Source organism: Zeugodacus cucurbitae, chromosome 2 (genome assembly GCF_028554725.1).
Source record: "Zeugodacus cucurbitae isolate PBARC_wt_2022May chromosome 2, idZeuCucr1.2, whole genome shotgun sequence".
NCBI classification, from domain to species: domain Eukaryota; kingdom Metazoa; phylum Arthropoda; class Insecta; order Diptera; family Tephritidae; genus Zeugodacus; species Zeugodacus cucurbitae.
Genome location: NC_071667.1, coordinates 80,103,940 through 80,128,022, shown reverse-complemented (window position 1 = coordinate 80,128,022; position 24,083 = coordinate 80,103,940). Strand labels below are relative to the sequence as shown.

The following is a 24,083-nucleotide window of genomic DNA, read 5'->3' as shown; positions in this document are numbered from 1 at the left end:
TTTCAAGTAGTTCTCGAAAAAATTTCACTATCAACTATGAAAATAAAGTTTTGAGGAAATCGCTTTTAAAGTTGAACTTCTTCGGACTATATCTTCAAAACTATCACTCGAATGAACTTGAAATTTTGGGACCATAGTCTAGAAATCTTGTAGATTTTAATAAGTAAAAAAAAAAATAAAATACTTAATTTAAATTAAAAAATTTATTTTAAAAATAAAATGATAGAATAATAAAAATAAAAATAAAAAAATTTTAAATTGTTAATTTCTAATTTTTTTTTTTCATATTTACATTTAATTAGAATTCCTCTGAATTTTTTATTACTTTTATCGTTATTGCGTTCCCTAAATATTTCCTTTTGATTATCCGCACTGAACTTCTTCTATTTACTTACTCTATCCTTGAAAATGGGAGGAGCCAATTTCACATTACCACTACACATATATACTTATAAATGTGTGAGTACACGCTTCGCCTATAAACATACATATATGTATACAAGTGCATACGCAAAGGCGCACAAAAGATTATTGAAATTTGGGTACACTGCAAAAATGTTTATGGGAAGTTAATAAAAAGTAAATCTTGAAACTTAAACATAAATGTATAGAGTTTAAAAATATTCCTAAGCCGATTTATATACATAGATGATATAGGAGATAAATATTTTTTTTTATCAATTTCTAATAAAATGACAAATTTACAGCGAATTTTTTTACAAAAAGTGTAACGATTTTGATCGTAAAATATAAAATCTTCTAAATAAATCAATAAACTATATGGAGCTGGATCGATTTCACTAATTTTCGTCCCCATGCTAAATTATATAAGCTCACTTAATTTTATTTAATAAATTAGCCGATCTGAACTCAGATCAGGAATAATATCCAGCAGAAATTTGAAAACTTAATGATAGGTTGTATAGAGGAGGCACGAGAGTAATGACTCGATTTCGTCAATTTTTGGCACCTGGCACAGTTAACAGGAAAATATGCTACCTGAATTTCTTAGAGTGAATATTAATATTTTCGGTAAAAAATTACAGGCAATTTATGTACAGTACAATTTCGACAATTTTTAAATTAGCGATAATTTCATTGGTTCTCGATTTATATTAAAGTGAGCAAATGATGAAATTAAAATTTTGATATGTGAAAAGTAGACGTGGTTGTGAATCGATTTCACCTATTTTCCATCATTATTATCAGGATTTGAAGTGTGACCTTTTAGTTTTTCGGTTAATGTCATTTTGTGGGCGTGGCGTTTGTCCTATTTCGCAACCCTCTCAAGGTTCCACGGAACGTGTGTACTAATTCATTAAAATATGTCAGTCAATATCATTTCGTCTCGTCATCATGATCAATTCTCATATATAACCCTATTTTTACACGTTTAGTTTACAAAAAACCGCTAATTGAACAAAACTCTTATACTCTGTACAAAACATTGCGAGAGTACAAATTCCAATATATAATTTTTCTCAGTGTTTAACTACATTTGTGTTAGGGATGAAATTATCCTGCGCCAACCAATCAAAACACGCCTGCTGCTAAACAACGGTATATATGTATGCATGTAACTACATACACCTTCACCTAGGCTTCTTATAAAAATTTAGCGTATTTAATTTTTTTACCTTTTAGCCAATTTTATTTACTGTTGCAAGCACTACGAAACTTGTCTGCTGGTCGAGTGCGTTGCAACTCTTACGTAGTGGCACCGAAAATCCACAGTCGTAACGCGTGTGTGTGTGTATTATAGTGACGGCGTCTCGTGTGTAGGTGTTGTAGCTGAATGACACCAATACTAAAATACTGCTGACCGCTTAGCGCTGCTCGAATACTTTTTTTCTCCACGCGCGTAGCTTAACTGGCCGCAATGCACAGACAACGGAAGTAAAGGTTCTGCTCGGTCATAATCGCAGGATACCGTTAATACGTACAAGTATAGTTTGTGCAGTTTTAAAACAGTAAAGTTTAGCAGCGCTCCACCGTCAGCTCATTCAGTTCTAAAAGCTTCAATAGTACAGTTCTTATCGGTTAGACCGTGCGATAAACGGTAAATTCTTATGTAAACAATGCATCCGATTAATGCAACAAATCAAAGTGTGACCGTCGTTGATAAAACCACGCATAACCGTCCATCGTCGCCGCGACAATTTTTCGAACGTCTCTATGGACATCTTGAAACAAATGAAACGGTGTCCACGATTAATCCAAGTGGCGTCGTCGCCGCCGCCATTGGTGATTCTCATAAATCACCGCAAATCACAACAACAAATGAAAGTGAGCGCAAAAAAATTGTGACCAATTTGAGTGCGTCTATATGTGATAGCACCTATCAAAGTGATGAGGGCAGTGTGTCCTCGCCGGAAATCTCTATAAACGACGATGAAAGGTGCGATTTTGAAAAAGTGAAATGTGTTTTGAAATGAATTTAGTGCTCTAAAAGTAGTTCACAGAATTTTTTCTTCTTTACGGATATTGATTATCTACAGTGCCCTGATTTTTTCTTACTTCAGATTGCCAAACGGTTGCTCCATATACGATCCGTACAGCGCACATGATTATAATAAAGGTTGCTACAATTCAAGGACGGCAATGCCAAATATACCGTTTGGATTCCCGAGTGAACCACATTTTACCGCCGGTTTTACGGCTTTTCGTAAGTCAAATTTCATATTTTGTTTAATAAAATTGTCTTCAGAAATAGAAAAAGTTAAGTACTCTTATTGAAGAAAACCCATTAAAAAATTATTATTGAAGACCTTTTGACCTCTTATATGAGCAAAAGATTGTTTTTAACCAAAATTAGTATTTTTCATTGAAAAAAAAAAATTAAAAACTTTTAAACCAAAATTAAATATTTCCCTATAAAACTTTATAAAAATAAAGTTCACTAAAAACATTATTTTTTTTCTTTATTTGTAAATGTAAATTATTTTATTTTGCACTTAATTTGTATAGCATATAAATATATTATTTAGTATATTGTTACATGTGAGTGGGAGGCAATAATTTTAATTAACATTTTTCTCTAGCGGCTATTGATCCTTCTTCGAAGTACTCGTACTTCTTTCATCGGCTCTTCGTTGTGCAATATTTCTCAACTCCATACTTAAGAACATTTTCAAATTCGGATCTGTAATTTTACTTAATATAATTTGTCTAGCCTTCTCGTCATTACCCTCGAACAGTTTCGACAAAGTCTCCGCATACTCGATCCAAACGCAATTCGCACAACCAGACATGCAGCATGTTGTGGGTTCGGGTGGAATCTATTTAGACAAATTTTATTATTTCAAATATGTTTAAGAGTTTCAAAGTAAGAAAGTAAATAGTTACCTCTATTTGGCCCGATTTATCACCATATATACGCAAAATATAATTAAGAACTGTTTTAGCGGGTTGTATTAAAAGACCTCGTGCGCAAGGTTGGCGACATAGAGGTCGCATTGCTGTAGAAGAAAGCAAAGAAATTTTTTACACACTTAGTTGTGGGAAGCTTGTGCAATTTATTTCATTAGATTTTATACTATAAGTTATCTTTGGATATATACAGGCCTCTAAACTATTACTATCATCGGACAATTCTCAATGAGAATACTTATATGAGTAAAGTGGTGACTCCACTCCAAGATTAAATATAAACATAAAAAATATGTATTTTCATCTCATATCAATGTGAAAGAGACTTATCTTCGAACCAATTGAAACTTTCACCGAACCAAATTCTTGATAAAAATTTGGTCTGAAACAAGAAGACAATCATTGTTTAGCTAGAAGGTTTGAAAGTTCATTTCGACCACTTGTGGTATGGTCTAAGGAACTTATATCTGACCAGAGACTGTCAACTCAACAGAACTGAACTACAGTAAATCAAAAACTTCTTGTAGAGATGATTGTCTTGAATTACTACTAAGTCTAAAAGTTAGATGGCAGAGCTTTAAACGAACCAAAGTTTCAAAACATTCATAATAAGACCGTTTCGATTTTCGTACCACCTTGTTATCCACATATTAAATACTTATAAAAGGAGGACTAATCAGATTTTTAAGCTACATGAAAACAACTATTACCTTCTCAGTCGTCGAAATGTTCACGTGCTCTTTGTTGTTGTATGCTTTTCAATTCAACTTTCAAGAAACTGCGCAACACCGGATCTGGTACTTTATTCAGCACAATCTCTTGTGCCTTCTCATCATAACCATGAAATAAATCGGCTAGTTTATGCGCATATTCGACCCAAACACAATTCGTACAGCCGGCCAGACAACAGGGCTTCGGTGTGGGTGGTAACTGTAAGTCGAATTTGCTTTAAAAATTCCAAAAAAAGAAACTACAAAAGACCCACCTTAATGTTCTCTGGCAGCTGTGTCAGTATCCGTGTCTGATGATTAATCAAAACTCTGGGCAATGGACGCAGCCACACGGGTTTCATGAAAATCTGACGAAATACCGCATACATAGCTAAGCAGATAAAGGGGGAAAAATTTATTAGTTGAAAAGAAGGAAGCGACCAATTTTAAAGTCAGGAAATGTGTTTTAAAGAGTAAAGTAAGTAGAATTTCTCACGCACAATTTGGCACAGGTGTGTCATCAAAAAAGTGTCAAAAAAAACTCAGTTATGTAATTATATATATATTTATGTGCTAATGATATCGAAATTGAGGATATAAAATATCTATAAACCGTAAAAAGTGTGACCATATCGGATTTCATAACAAACTTGTTACTGCTGAATGAAAGTATCAAGCTATTTGGCAAAGGATTACAAAAAGGAGAACGCTTAGCGATTGTATTTAAAGCAAGCAAGTCTTGCGGTTTTTTCATTTACACCTTGCGGTAAAACCGGTTAGCGCAGAGGATTTGCTCGACCAATCGCTGCGGGTGCAAAAAAACTAAGAACGGATTAAGCAAAAAGTCTTCAAACACTGTAACTGATATGAAAAGGAAACCTAAAAAACACATCCAGGATTTCCAGCGAAAACGCTGTGCTACGGACAAGATCGTATTACAAATGAGAAAAAAATTACAAAAAAAAGCTAACTTAATGCAAATGAGTAGTGTGATTTGAGGGTTCATATTTTTTTTTTTTAGTCAATTGTATTTAATTTATAATAATAATGAAAAAAGTATTGAAACTTTGTCAACGCGTTTAAACCAAAGCTGCTCCTCTCCACAAAGGATTATAAGCAAATTAAAGTCCAACTATTTTTTTTTTTAATTTTTTAACCAAGCGTAGTGCTGCTTATTAACGCCAACAAAAAACTTTTATATATACCACGATCCGCAATTTTTTTTTTTGTTTTTTTTTTTTTGGATTTTCACTAGCCGAAAGGAGTGCGCAGCAATTGTAATAACGCAGAGGCAACGCAAACAATGCGTCCGTCAGCGCAGCAGCAGCTGTTGGCATTGTGTGAAAATTCCCGGATCAGCAGCAATGAGGACGATGACGATGACGACGGCGAGCGCGGCAAACAAGTGGAATATATTTTTTGGGAATAATAAAGTGGTAACAGAGCCACAGTGAAACTAGTGTGTGGGGAAGGAAGTACCGTATGCTCGACTGGTTGAGAGCTTAATTAGTTGTTTATCGTTCACAATGGTCGGCGGCACGCACAAAAACACAAAACAATTATGGCTAACCAATAGAATATCATGAGCATAAACACATAACGAGCTGTAAGCTAGGATGTTACAGCCGGAAACGTTAAATCATTTTTTAAATATGTTTTGATTACGCAAACGAGAGATTAATTTCCATTTAGTAGCTTCATTGTGTGCAATCTGTGGCGGCCGGTGCGTGTAGTTGCCCTAATAAATAAATACACTCGGTCAAAAAAAAAAAAAAAGCTAGCAAAGAGGGTGTCTAGCGCATCATCATTCATATGCGCTTAATATCACTTACACATGTAATGGGAAAATTGTTGTGCGTCAGCAAGTGTTATAAGCAGAGCTTAACTTTTTTTTAAGACCAATGAATATTGTATTATTGAATGATTAAGAAATGAAAAACGTTTGTTTATTGTCTCTCTTCTTGCAGTTGCTCGTCGCAGACGAAAGGAGGGTCGTCAGCGGAGACAACGCACCACATTTAGCACAGAGCAAACGTTGCGTCTCGAAGTGGAGTTTCATCGTAATGAATATATTTCGAGAAATCGTCGCTTTGAATTGGCAGAAACGTTGCGTTTAACCGAGACACAAATCAAAATTTGGTTCCAAAATCGGCGCGCGAAGGACAAACGCATTGAGAAGGCACAAATCGATCAGCAATATAGGTAAATATGATTTTATGATTCTTATTTTCAGTATTTATGAGCATAAGTTGTGTGTTCAAAAAGTAACGGGAATTGTAAAATTTTAAATTTCACGGGTTTTGAGAGTTAAATTGTCAAAATCATGCCCCTGAAGTACGATAATATCTTCAGCTGTATTTACTGCTTACTTTTTCTGTAGCAGCCGGCGATTTTCGTTTCTTGAAAGCTTACACTTCGTTGCTTGCTCTTAAATCCTTGACCAAAAACCATACTGTAAAGATGCTCCAGCCTCCATATTCTCCAGACATTGCTCCATGACTTTTTCCTCTTTCCAAAAATAAAGAGGACCTTAAAGAGCCGTCATTTTATCGCTGAAAGATCCAAAGGCTATCCCAAAAATCGATTTTGATAAGTACTGCCACAATTGGAAGAAGCGCTGGCATAAGAGAATAATATCGAATGGGCACTATTTTGAAGGCAACAACATTAATTTTTACATTTTTTTACATTTAAAATTCCCGTTATTTTTTGAACATAGTTCGTAAGTGCATAATGAGCTAAATTCTATAAGCAATTCCAATAAGAATGCGAACTAACGTAGTTCTAATCAAGCAAAGATGGAATAAGTTTGTTATCTAGATGAGCTAACAGTTTCTGGGAATAAAAAATGTGATCTAATCAAATTGGCTTACAATCGGCCAATTCACCATCCTAAAGACGATGGTAAAATTACATGAAGGGAGCTTGTATTGGTTCCAGATCGCTGGATCTAGACCACAAAGACTGTCTTGTGTTCACAGGACTCAAGATAATGCTCATTGGAGAATAGAGCGAGAACGAAACTCAGACATTTATTTCTATTTTGAAGCAAAATATTTGCAACTGTATAATCTATATAAAGCCTAGTTCTATGATCGAAAAATACCCCAAACATCGAGAATCCTTCATCAGCACTAACAACAAATGTCCCTCTGCGTTTTAATCGCTGAAGCATAAAATAAACGGAAGTAAAAACTGTCATCTTTAAAATTATTGTTTACAATAAAATTAACACGAAATTAATTTTACGACATTTACGCGCACAATTACGACTAATTAACCCTAGGCAGACAATTTCAGTGTCACATGCACACACACACGCACACACACACAGTTAACCTCAACTCAAAAATATATACAAACACTTATATTTCTTTATTTTCCTTTATTGCTACTTTCCATTTCAGAAATTTTGTCGTGGCCAATGGTTTTATGACGACAATCATGGGACACACAGCGAGCTATCCACCGCCCATGCCAATGATAACGAATCTGCATCAGGGCTACTACCAACAACAACATGCGCCCAATAATGGTAGTGTTTTACAACCAACACCAACAACAATTGGTGGTCCACCACAACCACCTTCAACGCTGCCATCGACAGCGTCAGCGTCGCAGCAACAAACACGCAATTCGATCGTGGATGGTATCAACAGCAACAACAACAACAGCGTAGGTGCAAATACAACAACGCCAAATGGCGATTTCTACACACAAACAACACATTCAGGGCTAGATCCACAGGCGCGCACACCACAACTAGCCGCAAATCATCTCGCACGCCTCGGCGGTGTTGATTATGGCGATTTGAATGAACGCGTCTTTTGCAAAGGCGTTGGCGGCAGTAGTGCCTCGAGTGGTTTAAGCTCGCTCATTGATTCGTGTTAGCCAATTGTAATATGTAGTAATCAGCGATCTCTTGTTTAATTTTTAATTGCATTGTATTTGCTTTGTTTTATGCTCGGAGTAAAATGTCTCGATTTTTGTATATATTTTAAGATTATAGAAACTTTGCATCAAACCCGTAATAATTATTGAAATAAATATCTATTGTATAATGCCAGTTACATGAAGTTTTATTTCGAATTTAAAAGGAAAATGCTAACTATATAAAAGTTGGCTTGAGCTAGAAATGACTCTCGTAGCACCAATTTTATTAGACGCCTTTGTTCGACAAAAATAAGTTTGACTGTTTGTATTTGGTCAACTGCTATTAGGAACCAATTTTTTAGGTTTCCCGGAAAATATGTTCTGAACCAAGTCCTGTTAAAAATCATTCGAACTAGTAGGCATAAAGTACAGAGAAGATAGTGGTGGAACACCGGCAGGGATATTGAATTTTTTTTTTACTTTTTCATTTTTCGTACTCAGGTGGTCATTAAAGAGGACTTTCTCGTCTCTTTGTAATGGAAAATCTGGTATAAAGAACTAATTTAACTACTTTAATAAATACCAAGACCAATTTGACTTTTTATATTCATATTTTTCAGCGAATAAATAAACAAAGAAAATTGGTCGAGTAAGTAAAACCAAAGGACTATTCCGCTATTTCCCGTATGTATGTATGTATTATTTACATCTTCAAATTACAACAATACATATAAATACAAGTGTAGAAAATCATTCAAGGAGAATGCAGCGAGATTAAGTTTTTCAATATGCATTCAACCGTTTTTTTTTATTCTCGAGTGATTGTTTTGTATTTGTAATCAAAATAGACACAGCGGTAACATATACAATAGGTTAATTATAGCGCTGACCGAAAATATTTAATCGGAAAAATAATAATTAAAAATCCCACTATAAAACATAAAACCATGGACGTACATACTTGGGCATACGTACATATGTATGCCAATATGATGGCATGAAACATTGCTAACAATCTACAAATAGCATTGTGCATAGATATAAAAGCTCATAGTAGCAGAAATGTTCAAATGGTGTAACACCTCGTAATCGATGCATTTTTGCCCACAGTCTAATAATATTCAAAAATTAAAGCGAGGACTCGTTACAAGTAGAATCCATTGGCTTTAGAAAGAAACTCAGTTTAACTTAATTCATTTCTATCAAAGGATTCGTCAACAGCACCGAAAGCCACATACCGAGACTATTTCCGCTTTTGCTGCGAAACATTCAGATAACTGGGTAGTGGACGAATGTGGCCCTATCAACAGATAAATGCATAGTATTTATATTTAACCAATTTATATAACAAAATTTGATGCCAGTGGATGAACAGCTGAATGTCATGCGGCTTATCTCTTTCAGAAGTTGTTTCAAATTCTTATTGGTAAGTACCGCCGGTACTGCTATAGTACTCACAAACTCTCTCGACAATATTCAAAGTGTTTAATGTATGTATGTAATGCAGGTTCTAACGCCTTAAAATATACAACAGCTTGAAGTGCATGCTTACTTTTGTAATACACCAACTTGCTTTGTGATCATTACACAATCAACTTGCAGTTTTCAGAATTGGAACTCTTTTTTTAAGAACTTTTAAACACGTTCCATATGCAACTGCATAATATTTCGGTTTTGTTGCGATTTTAGCACTTTGCTTACCTTAAATTTTCCCTCCAGAGAAGAAAATACGCCGCTCCACTAATTTTGCACTTGCACCGACCAAATTGTTCTTATCAGCGTAAACAGCGTGGACAGCTGATGCAAATGTTGGAATGCGCTATGGTGAGTTTAGTACAGTAACTTCGAAAAGGTCCAATCAACCGCTAATATGAAGATTTTGAGAATTTATTTACATATTTTATTGAAAAAATTACATCTTGTTGTCACTAAAATTTTATTAAAATGAATAAATGTTTTTCTGTTAGAGATGTAACAAATAGAAATCGAAGTTAATTTGTAATTTAAAGTTGCCAATTGTATAACATAATCAGTTTCATATAAATTTCTTTATTTCAATGTAACTATATCTAAATTAATATATTTATTTATTTTAATTGAAATTGCAAATTGAAAATATAAAATAGTTTTCTCATAATAAAATATCGTTATGGAATACAACAAAATAAAGTGGCAAGTCTCTAATTATTATCGTATCTTTCTGGTAACTTGTTCGCCATTTTATTTCCTCCTGTATAGATAACTAAAGATTTTCTGAATTCAATCAAAGTCAATTTTAATTTTTTATATCATTGCTATCAATTAGTGATAAAACAGTATAATCTTGTGAAAATGGCGACAAAAATAAAAGCCGAAAATCCAGAGGTGGAAACTATAAATTTAGTTGAGTCGCCAAAGACAACTAAAACCCACGACGAAGTACGTTCTAAATTGCTAGCATGTACATATATTATTCTAATCGAAAATGATTTATAACTTTTTAGGAAGATATTTGTGAATTGGAACACCTACGAAAATTATTTATTGGTGGTTTGGCCTCGCACACTACTGAAGAAAATTTGAAACAATTTTATGGAAAATGGGGTACGGTGGTGGATGCAGTTGTAATGCGTGATCCAACAACGAAACGTTCTCGAGGTTTTGGATTTATTACATATACTAAAGCATCTAGTGTTGATGAGGCACAGAAAAATAGGCCGCACATAATTGACAGCAAGTAAGTGAATACATAACACAGCTAATTAAGTAATTGTTTTTACAGTGTTGACATGACGTTTAAGATTGTGTTGACTTATTATTTACATACATAGTAATGTTAATTTTATTCTTTTTTCCTTTAGGACAGTAGATCCAAAACGCGCGCTTCCTCGTCCGGAACGTGAGACACGTGAAACAAACATTTCAGTTAAGAAACTTTTTGTTGGAGGACTTAAGGATAATCATGATGAAAAATGTTTGGAAGAATATTTTTCAAAATTCGGTAATGTTATATCTGTAAAAATACTTACGGATAGAACCACCGGTAAACGGCGTGGATTTGCATTTATAGAATATGATGACTACGATTCTGTTGATAAGGCTATACGTAAGTTTAATGCTTTAAAATTTTTAAATCTGTCCCTGAGAATTTGCTTTTTATAGTACAAAAGGCACATACAATTAAATATGTGGTTGTCGATGTTAAGAAGTCCGTATATAAACAAGAAAAGCAACAGGGGAACGAGCCAGGCGGTGATGATTCAAATAATCCCAACAATGCACAAAAACTAATGCAAGGCGGCGCAAAACCCAATAATTTCCGTCCACCAGTGCCACAACAGCCAATGCCACCATATCAACAGGGACCACCAGCACCATATCCACAAGGCGCACCGTACAATTATTGGGGACCACCACAACAACCGCCACCACCACAATACGGGCCATATCCACAACCGCCAGCTCCAGCTAATGCGTGGAATACACCGTACGCCTGGAATAGTTGGAATGCTGGACCACCACCACCGCAAGTTGGTGCACCACCCACAAATTGGTATGCCAACCAATGGCAACCGAATAATGTACCGCCGGGTCCACAACCGCCAAATGGCGCTGCACCGGCGGGCGCTTGGAACGTGCCACCAGCAAGTGGACCACCACAACCACAATGTCCACCCGCTAACTTTGGCAATGGCTATCAGCAGAATTACGGCGGTGGCCCTGCTAAACATAACCAACCAAATGCAAATCGTATGCATCCTTACGGCCCACCACAGAACTCAAATTATGGTAATCATTCTGATTTTTAATTAAACATATAAATTTAAATTTTTTTTTGCAAATTGCAGCCAATGGCAATCAACAACCGCCACCACAAGGCTACAATGGTTATGGCGCAGTTAAACCGCCTGCAGCAGCAGTACCGCCAAATAAAAATGGTCCACCCGTAGGACCGCCAGTCAACACAGCTGCGCAAATGGCTAACAAGTTTAGGCGCTGAAGGTTTACAAATTGCATTAAGGTAAGGAATTGCGTCTACGGAGTGTACACATGCATACTCGTATATGATTTTAATACGCTAACGGTACATGTTATTATTACTGAGTTTACTTAGCTGTAGTTTTAAGCTATATTGGGGTGTGTTGTGCTAATTTTAATATTTTATGCATACGTTTTGGAACTGTTAAAAGAGCAAATATTTATTTACGCACTTAAATATTTTAAATAGCAGTGCCCTACATAAAGCACAGCCCCATTATGTTTTAGTAAATTATAATGGTTTTATATAGTATAGTATATGTGTATATGTGCAGCGTTTTGATTTTGGCTGCCTTATTATTATAATAAAATAAACAATATTTTTTATGTACAAATTTAATATTAATTAAAATATTTAACTTCTGATTTAATTCTCTTTAATTTAGGTATAATACAACAAGCTCAATATAGAAGAAATGCTTAAATTATAAATCACAGAAGGGCTTACCTGTTTTGTCTATCACACTAATAGGTCATTGCATTAAAGGACAATTATTTTACGATTAAGTAATACATATTTGTGTACTTTAGTAATATATACATATCTATAATGCATACATATATGCAATATGAGCAAACAATAACTCACTAAGTAGTGTTACTTATATTGTTAGCGTACTCAAGTTAAATGCCTTATTTGAATAGTTGTTTTTAAAAATCTTGTAATTATATTGCCAACAATTTTTTACACTCTCTGAAGTCACATTTATGTATGTATGAAACATTTGTAAGTTCAGCGCAGTTTATGTTGTACTATTTATAATTATAAATTTAAAATATTTACATGCATTAAGTCTCCTTTATATTTGAGATTGTTTGGCAAAGTCAATACATACACACATGCATACGCTAAATGTCGAAGAAATTATGTATCTTATAAAAAAAAGTTAATTTCACACAAAATAATAAGTTTAGTTTAAACAATGGGTTCTTACATTTTGGGTATGTTTAAAAGTGAATATTATTGTGCTAACGTATATATATGTATTTATGTATAGCGTACTTAGTGGCTAATGTACAAATGTAGCAATGATAATTTATGAAATGAAATTTTATGGCAAACCTTTGTATATAATATACATACTATATGTATTTTAATGTTGGCAAATACGTTTTGTAACAATTTTACAAAACACACATTGAATTTGATTGAATTTAGTGTATCCTACCAAAAAAAGTACACTTAAACTTATGTTAAATCGTTTTATTCAAACTAGTTATATATATATACAATTAGCGTATTACAATAATTTAGTTCAAACTAGCCTAGCACGGAGCTACTTTCGTTCTATGTATTTTCAAAAAAAACATAGCATATGTATGATTTTTTCTTTTAGTTATGTATAGAACAAATAAAGTAAATTTAATATAATACATAATGAAATTCTCATACTTATTTATTTTATTATATGATCTATAAGTCGTAAATATTTATTTACTGTGCGTGCAGGTAAAGCGAAAATTCTAAGTACACCGTTTTATCAAAAATAATACATAAATATTTACACGCTAGTGTCTAATTTTGAATAATTTATATTTAATAATGCTTGTCTTCTGCATGCTATATACTGTTTTATCTCATTTTATGAAACTCGCGGCGACGACTGCACAAGTTTCAGGAACCCTACAGAATGTACCGAAGTAACGCCAGCATGACAGCTGTACTTTAAGCTGCGAAAGTTCGGCAGCTATTGCGCGCCTACCGGGTAAGTCTACTGCAGCAACACACTGTTTCTTACAAACATTTCATGTTAAAACTGGCCACAAATGTATGAAATAATGCAATAAAAGTACGCTCATAACAAATAAAATATTTCTTTTTAATTATTAATTATTAAAATTAGTGAAATTTCGTTGTTCTAACAACAATAATTTGTATACATGCAAACAATTTATGCTTTGCTGGCGTTTTTGAAATTTGTACGTTGAATACATACATTGCGGAGAGCAGAAATTATTAGCTCATAGCAAGTGCAATCTGCGGCAGCATCTCCTCCGTACACACACACTTGGAAATGTTTCAAACGCTAGTGTTTATTTCCTATAATTCCACAAATGTGTCTGGAATTTGTATATGCGCGTAGCTGGTGGCACTTTCGGCTTGCTGGCGGCACACCGTATGTATCTGTGTAGTACATATTCATTAACATGTGTGGTACAGCTTATTTTCCACGTCCGATCAGTCGTCTGTTGCTGCTCGAGCCGCTAAGATCGTGTTTTGTGGAAATAACCTAAAAATTATAAATCTTAAATTCCATTGCGCTTCTATTTTGTAGAGCAGTGCTACTTAACTGACACAATCATTTATTTTTAGCAGGCATGTAAGTAAATAAATAAACCGTTACACAAGTGTGAGTGTGTGCATAATGCGTAGAGCACTTGCAATTGTTTTAACAAGCACATCCTTTTTGATTATTTGAGTTAATTTCTATATTTTGTATTCTTTATTCGAATGTGTCTATGTATTTGTGTAAAGATTAAGTGGGAATGTGATGCGCTTTGAGGCAATGCAACAATTGCGCGCTTTGTTTTTTCTCAAAAATCTGCAGTTGCAAGCGTATAGCAAATACAGTGGTATATGGATATAACTAACTATGAAAACAAATGAATAATTTGAAATACATCTGCAAATTGTGCAAGAGAAACAAATAAAAAAATTCTACATTTTTTATTTGTATAAGTATACACTTGAACTTCTATAACTCGAACTCTTGAACAGGCAATAGCAGTCAAATTTCATATAAATTACCTGCCGTTACTCGAAAGTTTGTCTTTGTCTTTGTTTGTTTTTTGGAGGATTATGGTGATTGCAGCTAGGGAAGTTGAACTGTATATGAAGTAGTATTTGCCTATGTTTCAACTTCTTATATCGCTGGGTGTCACTGTGTCTACATGCATTTGCATATGCATATTTTTTTCTATGTATGTATGTATGTATGCATCCGTTACTTATGTGGTCATCAGCGCATAAATTGTTTTATATGCAAGCCTACACCGACAATGCATTGCATTGTAATGAAATCATCGTTGAAAAAGGATAGTATTTCACTACATGAAATTAGAAGTATAATACTAGACAGGAATATGCAAATAAAAAGTAATGAATTGTACATGATATATATGTAAAAATTGTTATTGTGTTTTATAGTTAGAAAATAAAAAAATAATAATGATAAATTAAATTAAATAAATGATTAAAAATAAGAAAGTCGGATATTTTATCAAGTTTATCCTGCTTTTGACCGTATGGAAAATTATTTATTTTTTGCTAACAGAGTTAAACAATTTTATTTACTTATGGTATAGGAAAATATGAAAGGATAATTTTAAATACTTTACACTTTAAATTGTCACTCGTTTAGTCTAATAAAAAATATTTTCTGGAATAAGTTCAGAGATATAATATTGATTTGGGTGTTACACGATGGGTCCTAAGCTTAATTCTATTCTGTTTATGTTAATAATAACGGTTTCAAAAGCTTCCAACACGGACCTATAATTAAACAACGATCTAAAAAGCTTAAATATCCATATATTACGAAAACTCTTAATAAAACTGTTGAGAAATCTATATTGGAATATGATTAACTGGTGGTTCGTAGGCAGTTACTGTTACAATTAGGAGGGATTTGAATTTAAAAGCAGCAATAAAATCATTTCGAAAAAATCACAAACGAATTATTAATGATAACTCTTATTCCAAAACAAAATTAGATAATAATAATAGATATAACCGAAAAATAAGGCTTGTTGATCCACGACTACAAATAATGTAAAAAGTTAGGATCAAAACAGTCGAAGATTTTGAACTTTTCTCCCATCAAATCTGAGTTTTATGAAAGCAGTTTGTATTTTCGATGCATGTTTTATTACATTGTTTTGCTAAACCGTAGCTTATAAGCAGAAAGATCAAATTTTATTTACTAGCAATTCTGCTTCCTTAAAAGGGGCTGAAGATGTTACTTTTTAGATTCCTAAAAGCGCTAATCATAACTTATGATTAATAAGGTTATATATTAATTTGATTTATTAGATTGAACGCATATTCCTGTGCATATTTATAGTATATAAACTCCGTTATATACAGAAAATTAAAACAATATAGCGTTATTCATTGCTTTGACACTTTTTTTCGAATTTTATTAGAAAGAGTTTCAATACAATGAAATATGGTCCATAAACCTCAATAAACATCCGTCTAGAATCGAAAGAAATTGGCACGTACGCACATACAAACAAACAGCTATCAAGGCCAATAATTCAATATGTTAGGGATTTGCTGTTAGTATATTAATATTTATGCATATAAAGTATATATGACAGTGTATATAAGAAATGTAATGTATATTCCAGAAATGTTAATGTATGTACATATATAAATCTAAATGTATTTACGAGTGTCGCATGCGAATTATATCAATTAAAGCTGCATGAAAACAGAGAAGCTGCGAACAATTTCATTAAAAGAGCGGCCACAAATTCCATATGTTCTACTGGAACACATATGTAAATGTACATATGCATATGTGTATATAAGCTCTTAGTTGTGTATATGCATGAAATAGAAACATATGTATAACAGATACTGTCTGCACAATCGATCGCTTTGAATTGATTCAGCAAGCAAATCTAATAATTTTGGCTGGCAAGTGAAGAAAGTAAATGCTGAAAGAGTTTGGGGTATATGGTATACAGTTAAATCAAAAATATACATATATATGCACATACATATATGATTGATAGAGATTCGCAAGATTTTATATTCGAAGTCAGTTGATTAAACCGGAAATACTAGTATATACATATATGTTTTCCGTCATAGGTAAATACAAGATTTTTGTTTTAATATAATATTGCTGAATATTTCTAATTTTTGAACACAATATTAGGTTAGGTTAGGTTCAGAGGCTGACTATCCCATTTGAACAGCTAAAGGCACCAGTCCATTGTGATATCAAAAGATTCCTAAGTATTGATCGAAGAAGCAAATAAGACCCTTATATATCGCCGAAGCATTTTGATCCTTTCAATCGCAGTCTTGCGAATGCGGGACAGTGGAGGAGAAAATTCTTCCCTCCATACAGCTATGATAGTTTACGTCCGACAAGATTCTTAAGCTCATCGCATGTTTGCCTATTCCGCAGGGTCCCACTATTGCGGCAAGGTGAACCTTTTTATATAGTTCAGGCGAACTCTTGCTTTCCAAGGAGGATCTAGCAACCGAGCAAGTTCTGGTTGTTCACCAGCGTTTACCGAATTCACGAGAGATCCATTGATCCATTGAAATACTGAGAGATGTAGATGTAATATAGATCAAACTCCACAACCTTCGATCTCAGCCCCAGTTTTTACTTTTGAGAGCCTGAATTAAGAAATAAAATAAGGTTGTAATGGGAATCGTGGATCTCTTATTAGCTTTGGGATTGAATTAGGCATCTGATGCTGAATACTCGAAACCCTAATGCGAATATCCGACAAAAAATTAAAAACAAAAAACCACAAAGTACTTCTAAGTGGTCAAAAGTTCAGTGTTATTCTTTGTATATAAACTTGTATATACTCGTTTAATTATATGTATACTCAAGCGCATTTGTGTTGGTATTGACATAATTACGAATACGCGGCGCTTTAAAGCGCAAACGGAAGTCGGTGATAAGTCGGGTTGATAAGTTCGTACTCTCTGGGTGAAGAAGAAGACGTTTGTGCGTATTTGCTTTTACAACAGCTTATATACTGAATAATACAGTTACATTAGTTAAATATGTGTAAAAAGTAATTAACATGAGAACCTTGACAGAAAAACAAATATTTTTTATTTTATTGGGGTTTTCTAGGAGATCTTGAAAGCCTAGCCTTAAACAATATATTAATTTTTGATGGGGTGGTTCCCTATAACTTTGGTTGAGACTCTTTTTTAGCTTTAGCTTTTAAGTATGATTATATTAGACGAGACTGAGTTTCAAATTTTTTTAGAGATCTTCTTAAAATTTTTAGATCTCAGTTGATGCTTAATAGTAGCCTTTTTTAGACAGTTATTTTTTTGTAGAGCTACAAATAATCAAAAGGAGACTATCAATATTTCCACACACCTTCCTTACCTACTCTCTCTCTCTAGCTCTCTCTCTGTTAGTCAAGGCTCGATGTCGAACCAATTTAGTTGTTTCATTGTTTTTGATAACGCATATCACTTATTAAGTATATAAAATCGAAAATAAAGACCGTTTTGTGAATAATGTCTAAGCTTACTAAATATATAAATTAAAGCAACATACAAGACTGATAACATACGTAGAGACTTGAAAAAAAAATGTCACAATCGCTGGACGAGGTCATCTCCCAACATAACCGACACACACACGCAAAGTCTTACAAATCTCCATGTAGTTATTGTTGTTTTTCACAAACTCAGCTTATCTGCTCGCCTTATTTCAAGTCTAGCGCTGTCGCAATCCAAATCCGCTCACACAGAATTTTAGTCGCACTTTTCAAATATACTAAGTTCGGCAGCGTGACGAGAAGGTTCACATTTTATTCTATTTTATATAATTTTTGCAGTTGCGACGAGACGCAGACTCCGCTTACGCAACGATGAAGTTGCCACTGCTGCTTTTGGCAGGCTTGCTCTGCACGATGCAAGTTTATGCCGATGAATTGGACGAACTCAATTTGGATGAATTGATTGATGAGGATTTCGATGAGAGCGCCGAGGAATTGCTGCGCCAATTCGAGCAAAAGGCTTCGGTAAATACGATCGCATAAAAATGTGTAGCACTCATTAGTTAGAGAGGGTTCTTTTTGATTATAGAACAAGGATTGGGAGCGTGAAGATGAGCTCGCTGCTAAATTGGCGGCTGACGCCTTGGATCAACAGAATAACATATTGAATCCGGTCGTTGAGAGTACGTAACTGCTAACGCGATATTTACTTTTGATCTTCTATGTATTATATATATACTTTTACGCCAGTTGATCCATGTGAGAAGATGCATTGCGGTGCCGGTCGTGTCTGTCAAGTGCATGGCACTGAAGCCAAATGTATATGTATACCCGAGTGTCCGGAGGAGCCGGAAGCACGTCGTCACGTGTGCACCAACCGCAATGAAACCTGGCTTTCGGATTGCGCTGTCTACCGCCAGCGTTGTCTTTGTGCCACCAATGCGCCCGGCTGTCTGAACCCCGAAAATAGTCACGTTCACATCGACTACTATGGTCCCTGCCATGAACAGAAGAGTTGCGCCGACGAGGACATGAAAGACTTTCCACGTCGCATGCGCGATTGGCTCTTCAACGTGATGCGTGATTTGGCCGAACGTGATGAACTCACCGAACATTACATGCAAATGGAATTGGAAGCTGAGACGAATATGACGCGTCGTTGGGCCAACGCTGCAGTTTGGAAATGGTGTGATTTGGACGGTGACACTGACCGTTCGGTGTCGCGTCACGAGCTCTTCCCCATCCGTGCACCATTGGTCAGTCTCGAGCAATGTATTGCACCATTCTTAGAGTCGTGTGACTCCAATAATGATCATCGCATCACATTAATTGAATGGGGCGCTTGCTTGGAATTAGAGGAGGTAAATATCCGTATACTGGCGATGGCCAAGTCATTGTTAATTGCAATTTAATTTTTTTCAGACCGACTTGAATGAGCGTTGTGACGACATTCAACGCACCATCCCTCAATTACTTGGCTAAATTTCGTTGGATTCGTAAAATTCTAAACTTTTTTTCTATGCCAAATTACTATGAAGTGCATATTAAGTACGTGCCTATATTTAGTGTATAAAATCTTTCAGTCTATGCTTAAAAATCTGCATTATGAGATTTTAGCTTAAAAAACAATAATAAATATTTTTTAAATGTTGTTAAGGGTGTTTGACCTTAAAAAATACTTTTGGTAAGTCAACCAGATTTTTTAAAGCAAGTTTGCTTATTCTGGTTCCAATAAGAAATCCCCTCAACATGTTTTTCTACTTCGATGAACCGTGATGGTTGGAAAAAAGTAAAAAATATGTCGCTAGGACTAACCATTGCCGGTTATAGGGATTTCTACACATTTTATGATTTACAACTTAATTCAGTTGAATTGTAATTGAAACAACTCAACCTTAAAATGTATTATTTGACAACCTAAAAATTAAATATAAAGGCAGGTACTGGTATCCTAGTGAGTGAGAAAATTAAAATAAATACAAAAACATATAAAATATGAAGCTTTGGGATGTTGTCGTATTAGACAAGAAAATACGTCCTAACTAATCCGGTGTGGTTATAAAGAGATATAGAGTTATGTATAGCAAATTGTTCAGAAAAACGAGACGAGTTGAATCCAAGAGATAATTGGAGTAAAAAATGAAAAATTTGAATGAAACTTGGTGCACATATTACTTGGCGCCCTGAGGAGGCTGTAAGATAAGTGAAAAATATGCTTAAACTAAGCCCAAAAAAAAAACTAGTGAGCGTGCAACTAGTTTCTTTTACAGGGTTGTGTGATGCTCTTCGGGCATCTATTGGTACTAAATTCCCTACTACATATAGCACCCGGGAACATAGCCGGAAGGTGTATCACAGCGAAAACCGCTGTCAGCCTCAGGGAAGATGGGTATATAGAGGCGTATGTGTCTGGGCCCTCAAAAATCTCGCGAATAAACGGATTTACTTGTAGAAATAGAAAATTATTTTAGATTTGTAATGCGTTCTAAGTGCTCAGTCGATTATGAAATCTAATAATGGGGCTAATTTTGTCGTTACAAAGGACTGTCTGGTCTGCTACAATCCTGGCAATGTACTCGCTGACTGTTCGCTCAAAGCTACTCAAGGAGTGCTTAGCCTCTCTATCAATAGCTCCTAGCTACTTTAATATACGACTTGTTTGGGTTCCAGGTCATAGCAGCATCGATGGGAACTGCAAAACCCAAGCTGCAATATCATCAGATTGGGAACAAGCTGGTGCCCCACTATTCTCCTGCCTATCCGCAATGAATCAGTGGTCGTCGAATGAACGTGACAGGCGTTGAACCGGTACCTCTGCGAGATCTTTTAAGCCTATTGTGATCGCAGGAAATCCACTACTATTTGTTGTTCGTAAGGTTTACCTCGACGTAATAATAGAACTGGACACTGCCCGATGGGGCTACATGCCGTGAGGCCAGAAAAAACTTAGTTATATTGAAAACTGCTAAAGGTGTTTTTACTCATAACAAACAAAAGACCAAGTCCAAAAAAGTATTTCCTCATTGAAAACCACACTTCTAAAAAAATTATTTATTTGAAGCTCGAATATGGCATTATTGCACTCCGCCCTAAAGTATGCTAAAACCGTTGATACAACCGTTATTACAACTGAGACAAATAGTTCAAGAGAGCCGTCGCCATGTAATATATACAACCCAACCCACGACCATCGGATCTTCGTAACCGGAACTCACACGGAAGTTTATCCGGTCAAAAACTATCAAATCGTCAGCATTCCTCAAAATTATTTAGGGAAAGTTTTCTGTCGTTACAACAACAGCAACCATTTATATTTAAGCAACAGATTTGTTGATAAAAAATACTTAAATATATTTCAATGATAACTGATTCGTTTGATTTGGAAAGGAATATCATGTATGTTTTGCGGAACTCGATTTTTAAATTTTGGCCTATCTCCCTGTTGTTATTGTTTAAACGATTATCCAGCTCTGCCTGAACGGAAGCACAAGTCTAGTTGTCGTCTAGATCATCTGACGATGGTACAAAAGTGCGTATTTCTCGGACGAAGGAACCCAAGGAAGTTTAGATGAGTCGAGTTCGTTGTTTTGCGGAACTTCATTTTTCGATTTTGACCACTCACTCTCTAAATCTATTTGGATAAATCCACATGTTCAACAGGAACACAAGCATATTATTCAGGTCAGATGCCCACAGCACAACTGCCGTTCAGTGGTCAACGCTAATTCATTCTGCATGCCATAAAATTCGTTTTCTAGTTTTTGTTATTGATTAAACTATGTATTTGGTCTTCTCTAAATTTCGACAATTTTACATTTTATTTATTTATTTTATGCTTTCATCAATTTCTTATTTTGCGTGTAAAATATTTTATTTAAAGTTAGGCTTTCCGTTTAAGAAAATTATATGATAATTAATATTACTTGTATAACAATACGAAAATTATCATAAGTTGTTAAAAAGAAATGTTTATTATTAAAATAAGAATTAATACCCTTGTGAAAGAATTACAGTATTTTTTCTCTGTGGGTCTTGAACATTGTCCTCCTGTAAAGAATATATAATTTATTTAGCTAACTTGCAAACTCAAAATTAAGCTGGTTTATTTGTACATACCTTTTTGCCAATCAATGATTTATGAATATGTGGAATGACACCACCACCTGCAATTGTTGCTTTAATCAGACTATCTAATTCTTCGTCACCACGGATTGCCAACTGCAAGTGACGCGGCGTTATACGTTTGACTTTAAGATCCTTTGAAGCGTTTCCTGCCAATTCCAGCACCTAAAATAGGAGTAAAAATTTAGAATTTAGATGATATACACAAAAATGTTTTAGAAACGGTCAAAATAAGAAAATTTTCTGGTAAAAATAAAGAAAAAATTATATGGAAATTTTTCATCAAAGCGAAAAGTGAAAATTAAATTTTTATTAAAATATAAATCTAGGCAGACACACATAGTCATTCAATTACCTTTCCCTCTTTTTCGTTTCCTTTTTAATCTTTCAATAATATTTACTAAAAAGGCAAACAAAAAACAAAAATGGCGGGCAAATGACGCCACAAAACAAAACTCTAAAAAACGCCACTTCCAAGTTGACATTACAAACAGGGCGCAGAGTACAGCACACACACACAAATACATGCACAACTGAGAATGTTTGCTTTTTCTACGCGCGCACAAACCATAATCAATGGCTACATAGGAAAATTGGGCGCGATAACGCATCGATTTATAAGGTGAATTTTCCACCACAAAATATGTAACTTACTTCAGCCGTCAAGTATTCCAGAATTGCAGCAGAATATACCGCAGCTGTTGCACCAACGCGGCCATGCGATGTTGTGCGACTCTTTAAATGACGATGTATGCGACCAACTGGGAACTGTAACAGAAATATATACACATATAAATATATATTTTTATTCAATAAGGAAGTGGAACACTTAAAGAGCGTATGCCACAATATTATTGTTCTATGTAGTTGCGACAACAAAAAAGGCGCGAAACAGTTGATGGGCTGTACGCTGTACAGCCTCAGTAGTTTATTTCATCACTTACCTGAAGCCCCGCTCGTGCTGATCGAGATACTGCCTTCGCTTTAGCTTTGCCTGAATCTTTACCTGCTTTACCACCAGCCTTAAATAAAATATAAGAATTATGTTAATCATTTTACGTTTTCAAAAGTGAAAATTGCGCCAAAATCGCCGGAAAACGCTGGCCAAAGTGAGGTTAAACACGAACATTTAAATAGAAAATTCGAATGTGACCGACAAGATTTTACTTTTATAACATCTATTCAATTTGTTTGCTATACAAAATTATGAAATATCATATTTTTGCTTTCATTTTTAATCTCAACATTTCACGATGTCCCACGGTACTTTGCTGCACGCGCACTCACATTTACGACGTCTATTGGCCAACGCCAGCATTTCATTGCATTCTAATATTATTATATTATCTATTCACATTATTTACCATTTTTTATATTCTAATATTATTCACAAGTAAAACGAAAATGCCAAATAATTTTTACAACACCCTTGGAATGGATATAACACTCGATTTGTAATTTTTCATAAATTTTCCTTGCACGACAACTTATTGCTTTGGGCAGAGGAACGTCAAGTCCGAACACCACCAAGTTTTTTCACGAATGACGCGTTCGCACAAAGCAAAACACTTCGTGGCGCAAAACGAATACCACCAAGAGCATGGTTGCATTTTGAACACAAATAAAATATTTATAATAAAAAAACATTGAAGATACTGAATTTCGAGTTCATGTAATTTATTTAATTGTATTTTTTCATATAAATGTTTATATTAAGACATAATTTATAGCGCGAACAATGGCTTCGATAAAATGAACAAAAATACCGGGTTGCAT

General features: G+C 34.6%; 5 protein-coding genes across 6 annotated transcripts; 3 read left to right on the top strand and 2 right to left on the bottom strand.

Moving 5' to 3' along the window:
- The first annotated feature begins 1,768 nt into the window (after positions 1-1,768).
- LOC105220744 (homeobox protein rough) lies at positions 1,769-8,139 on the top strand. The gene is made up of 4 exons (XM_011197209.3): positions 1,769-2,398; positions 2,523-2,665; positions 6,047-6,281; positions 7,487-8,139. The coding sequence occupies exons 1-4, from the start codon at positions 2,079-2,081 to the stop codon at positions 7,968-7,970; spliced, it is 1,182 nt and encodes a 393-aa protein (XP_011195511.2). The 5' UTR covers positions 1,769-2,078; the 3' UTR covers positions 7,971-8,139.
- LOC105220689 (oxidoreductase-like domain-containing protein 1) lies at positions 2,909-9,927 on the bottom strand. 2 transcript variants are annotated; one of them, XM_054233078.1, is made up of 4 exons: positions 9,654-9,927; positions 4,355-4,470; positions 4,080-4,299; positions 3,342-3,458 (listed from the first exon to the last, which is right to left on the bottom strand). In XM_054233078.1, the coding sequence occupies exons 2-3, from the start codon at positions 4,466-4,468 to the stop codon at positions 4,084-4,086; spliced, it is 330 nt and encodes a 109-aa protein (XP_054089053.1). In that variant the 5' UTR covers positions 4,469-4,470; positions 9,654-9,927; the 3' UTR covers positions 3,342-3,458; positions 4,080-4,083. The 2 variants fall into 2 exon arrangements, with proteins under 2 accessions (XP_011195439.2, XP_054089053.1); XM_011197137.3 differs by lacking the exons at positions 4,080-4,299; positions 4,355-4,470 and adding an exon at positions 2,909-3,278 and having other exon boundaries at positions 3,346-3,458.
- A 230-nt stretch (positions 9,928-10,157) lies between these two features.
- On the top strand, positions 10,158-13,355 carry LOC105220690 (ribonucleoprotein RB97D). Its single transcript, XM_011197138.3, has 6 exons — positions 10,158-10,370; positions 10,436-10,668; positions 10,793-11,037; positions 11,094-11,720; positions 11,780-11,952; positions 12,356-13,355. Exons 1-5 carry the CDS (start codon positions 10,284-10,286, stop codon positions 11,929-11,931), a joined length of 1,344 nt encoding a protein of 447 aa, XP_011195440.2. The 5' UTR covers positions 10,158-10,283; the 3' UTR covers positions 11,932-11,952; positions 12,356-13,355.
- Positions 13,356-14,129: 774 nt separating this feature from the next.
- Positions 14,130-19,836, top strand: LOC105220691 (SPARC). Its single transcript, XM_011197139.3, has 5 exons — positions 14,130-14,290; positions 18,525-18,710; positions 18,775-18,868; positions 18,936-19,546; positions 19,608-19,836. Exons 2-5 carry the CDS (start codon positions 18,558-18,560, stop codon positions 19,665-19,667), a joined length of 918 nt encoding a protein of 305 aa, XP_011195441.1. The 5' UTR covers positions 14,130-14,290; positions 18,525-18,557; the 3' UTR covers positions 19,668-19,836.
- A 2,132-nt stretch (positions 19,837-21,968) lies between these two features.
- On the bottom strand, positions 21,969-23,864 carry LOC105220692 (histone H2A.v). Its single transcript, XM_011197140.3, has 5 exons — positions 23,672-23,864; positions 23,252-23,329; positions 22,962-23,075; positions 22,302-22,472; positions 21,969-22,232 (listed from the first exon to the last, which is right to left on the bottom strand). Exons 1-5 carry the CDS (start codon positions 23,672-23,674, stop codon positions 22,173-22,175), a joined length of 426 nt encoding a protein of 141 aa, XP_011195442.1. The 5' UTR covers positions 23,675-23,864; the 3' UTR covers positions 21,969-22,172.
- Between the last annotated feature and the right edge of the window lie 219 nt (positions 23,865-24,083).

Bases quoted from the DNA above. Each gene is read 5' to 3' on its own strand.
- LOC105220744 (XM_011197209.3), top strand. From the start codon at position 2,079: ATGCATCCGATTAATGCAACAAATCAAAGTGTGACCGTCGTTGATAAA. The intron at 2,399-2,522 runs GTGCGATTTTGA...TTCTTACTTCAG, and splicing joins TCTATAAACGACGATGAAAG to ATTGCCAAACGGTTGCTCCA. The intron at 6,282-7,486 runs GTAAATATGATT...TTTCCATTTCAG, and splicing joins CAAATCGATCAGCAATATAG to AAATTTTGTCGTGGCCAATG.
- LOC105220689 (XM_011197137.3), bottom strand. From the start codon at position 3,456: ATGCGACCTCTATGTCGCCAACCTTGCGCACGAGGTCTTTTAATACAA. The intron at 3,279-3,345 runs GTAACTATTTAC...TTGTCTAAATAG, and splicing joins ATAAATCGGGCCAAATAGAG to ATTCCACCCGAACCCACAAC.
- LOC105220690 (XM_011197138.3), top strand. From the start codon at position 10,284: ATGGCGACAAAAATAAAAGCCGAAAATCCAGAGGTGGAAACTATAAAT. The intron at 11,038-11,093 runs GTAAGTTTAATG...TGCTTTTTATAG, and splicing joins TTCTGTTGATAAGGCTATAC to TACAAAAGGCACATACAATT. The intron at 11,721-11,779 runs GTAATCATTCTG...TGCAAATTGCAG, and splicing joins ACCACAGAACTCAAATTATG to CCAATGGCAATCAACAACCG.
- LOC105220691 (XM_011197139.3), top strand. From the start codon at position 18,558: ATGAAGTTGCCACTGCTGCTTTTGGCAGGCTTGCTCTGCACGATGCAA. The intron at 18,711-18,774 runs GTAAATACGATC...TTTTGATTATAG, and splicing joins AATTCGAGCAAAAGGCTTCG to AACAAGGATTGGGAGCGTGA. The intron at 19,547-19,607 runs GTAAATATCCGT...AATTTTTTTCAG, and splicing joins CTTGCTTGGAATTAGAGGAG to ACCGACTTGAATGAGCGTTG.
- LOC105220692 (XM_011197140.3), bottom strand. The intron at 23,076-23,251 runs GTAAGTGATGAA...TTTCTGTTACAG, and splicing joins CAGCACGAGCGGGGCTTCAG to TTCCCAGTTGGTCGCATACA. The intron at 22,233-22,301 runs GTATGTACAAAT...TATTCTTTACAG, and splicing joins AATCATTGATTGGCAAAAAG to GAGGACAATGTTCAAGACCC.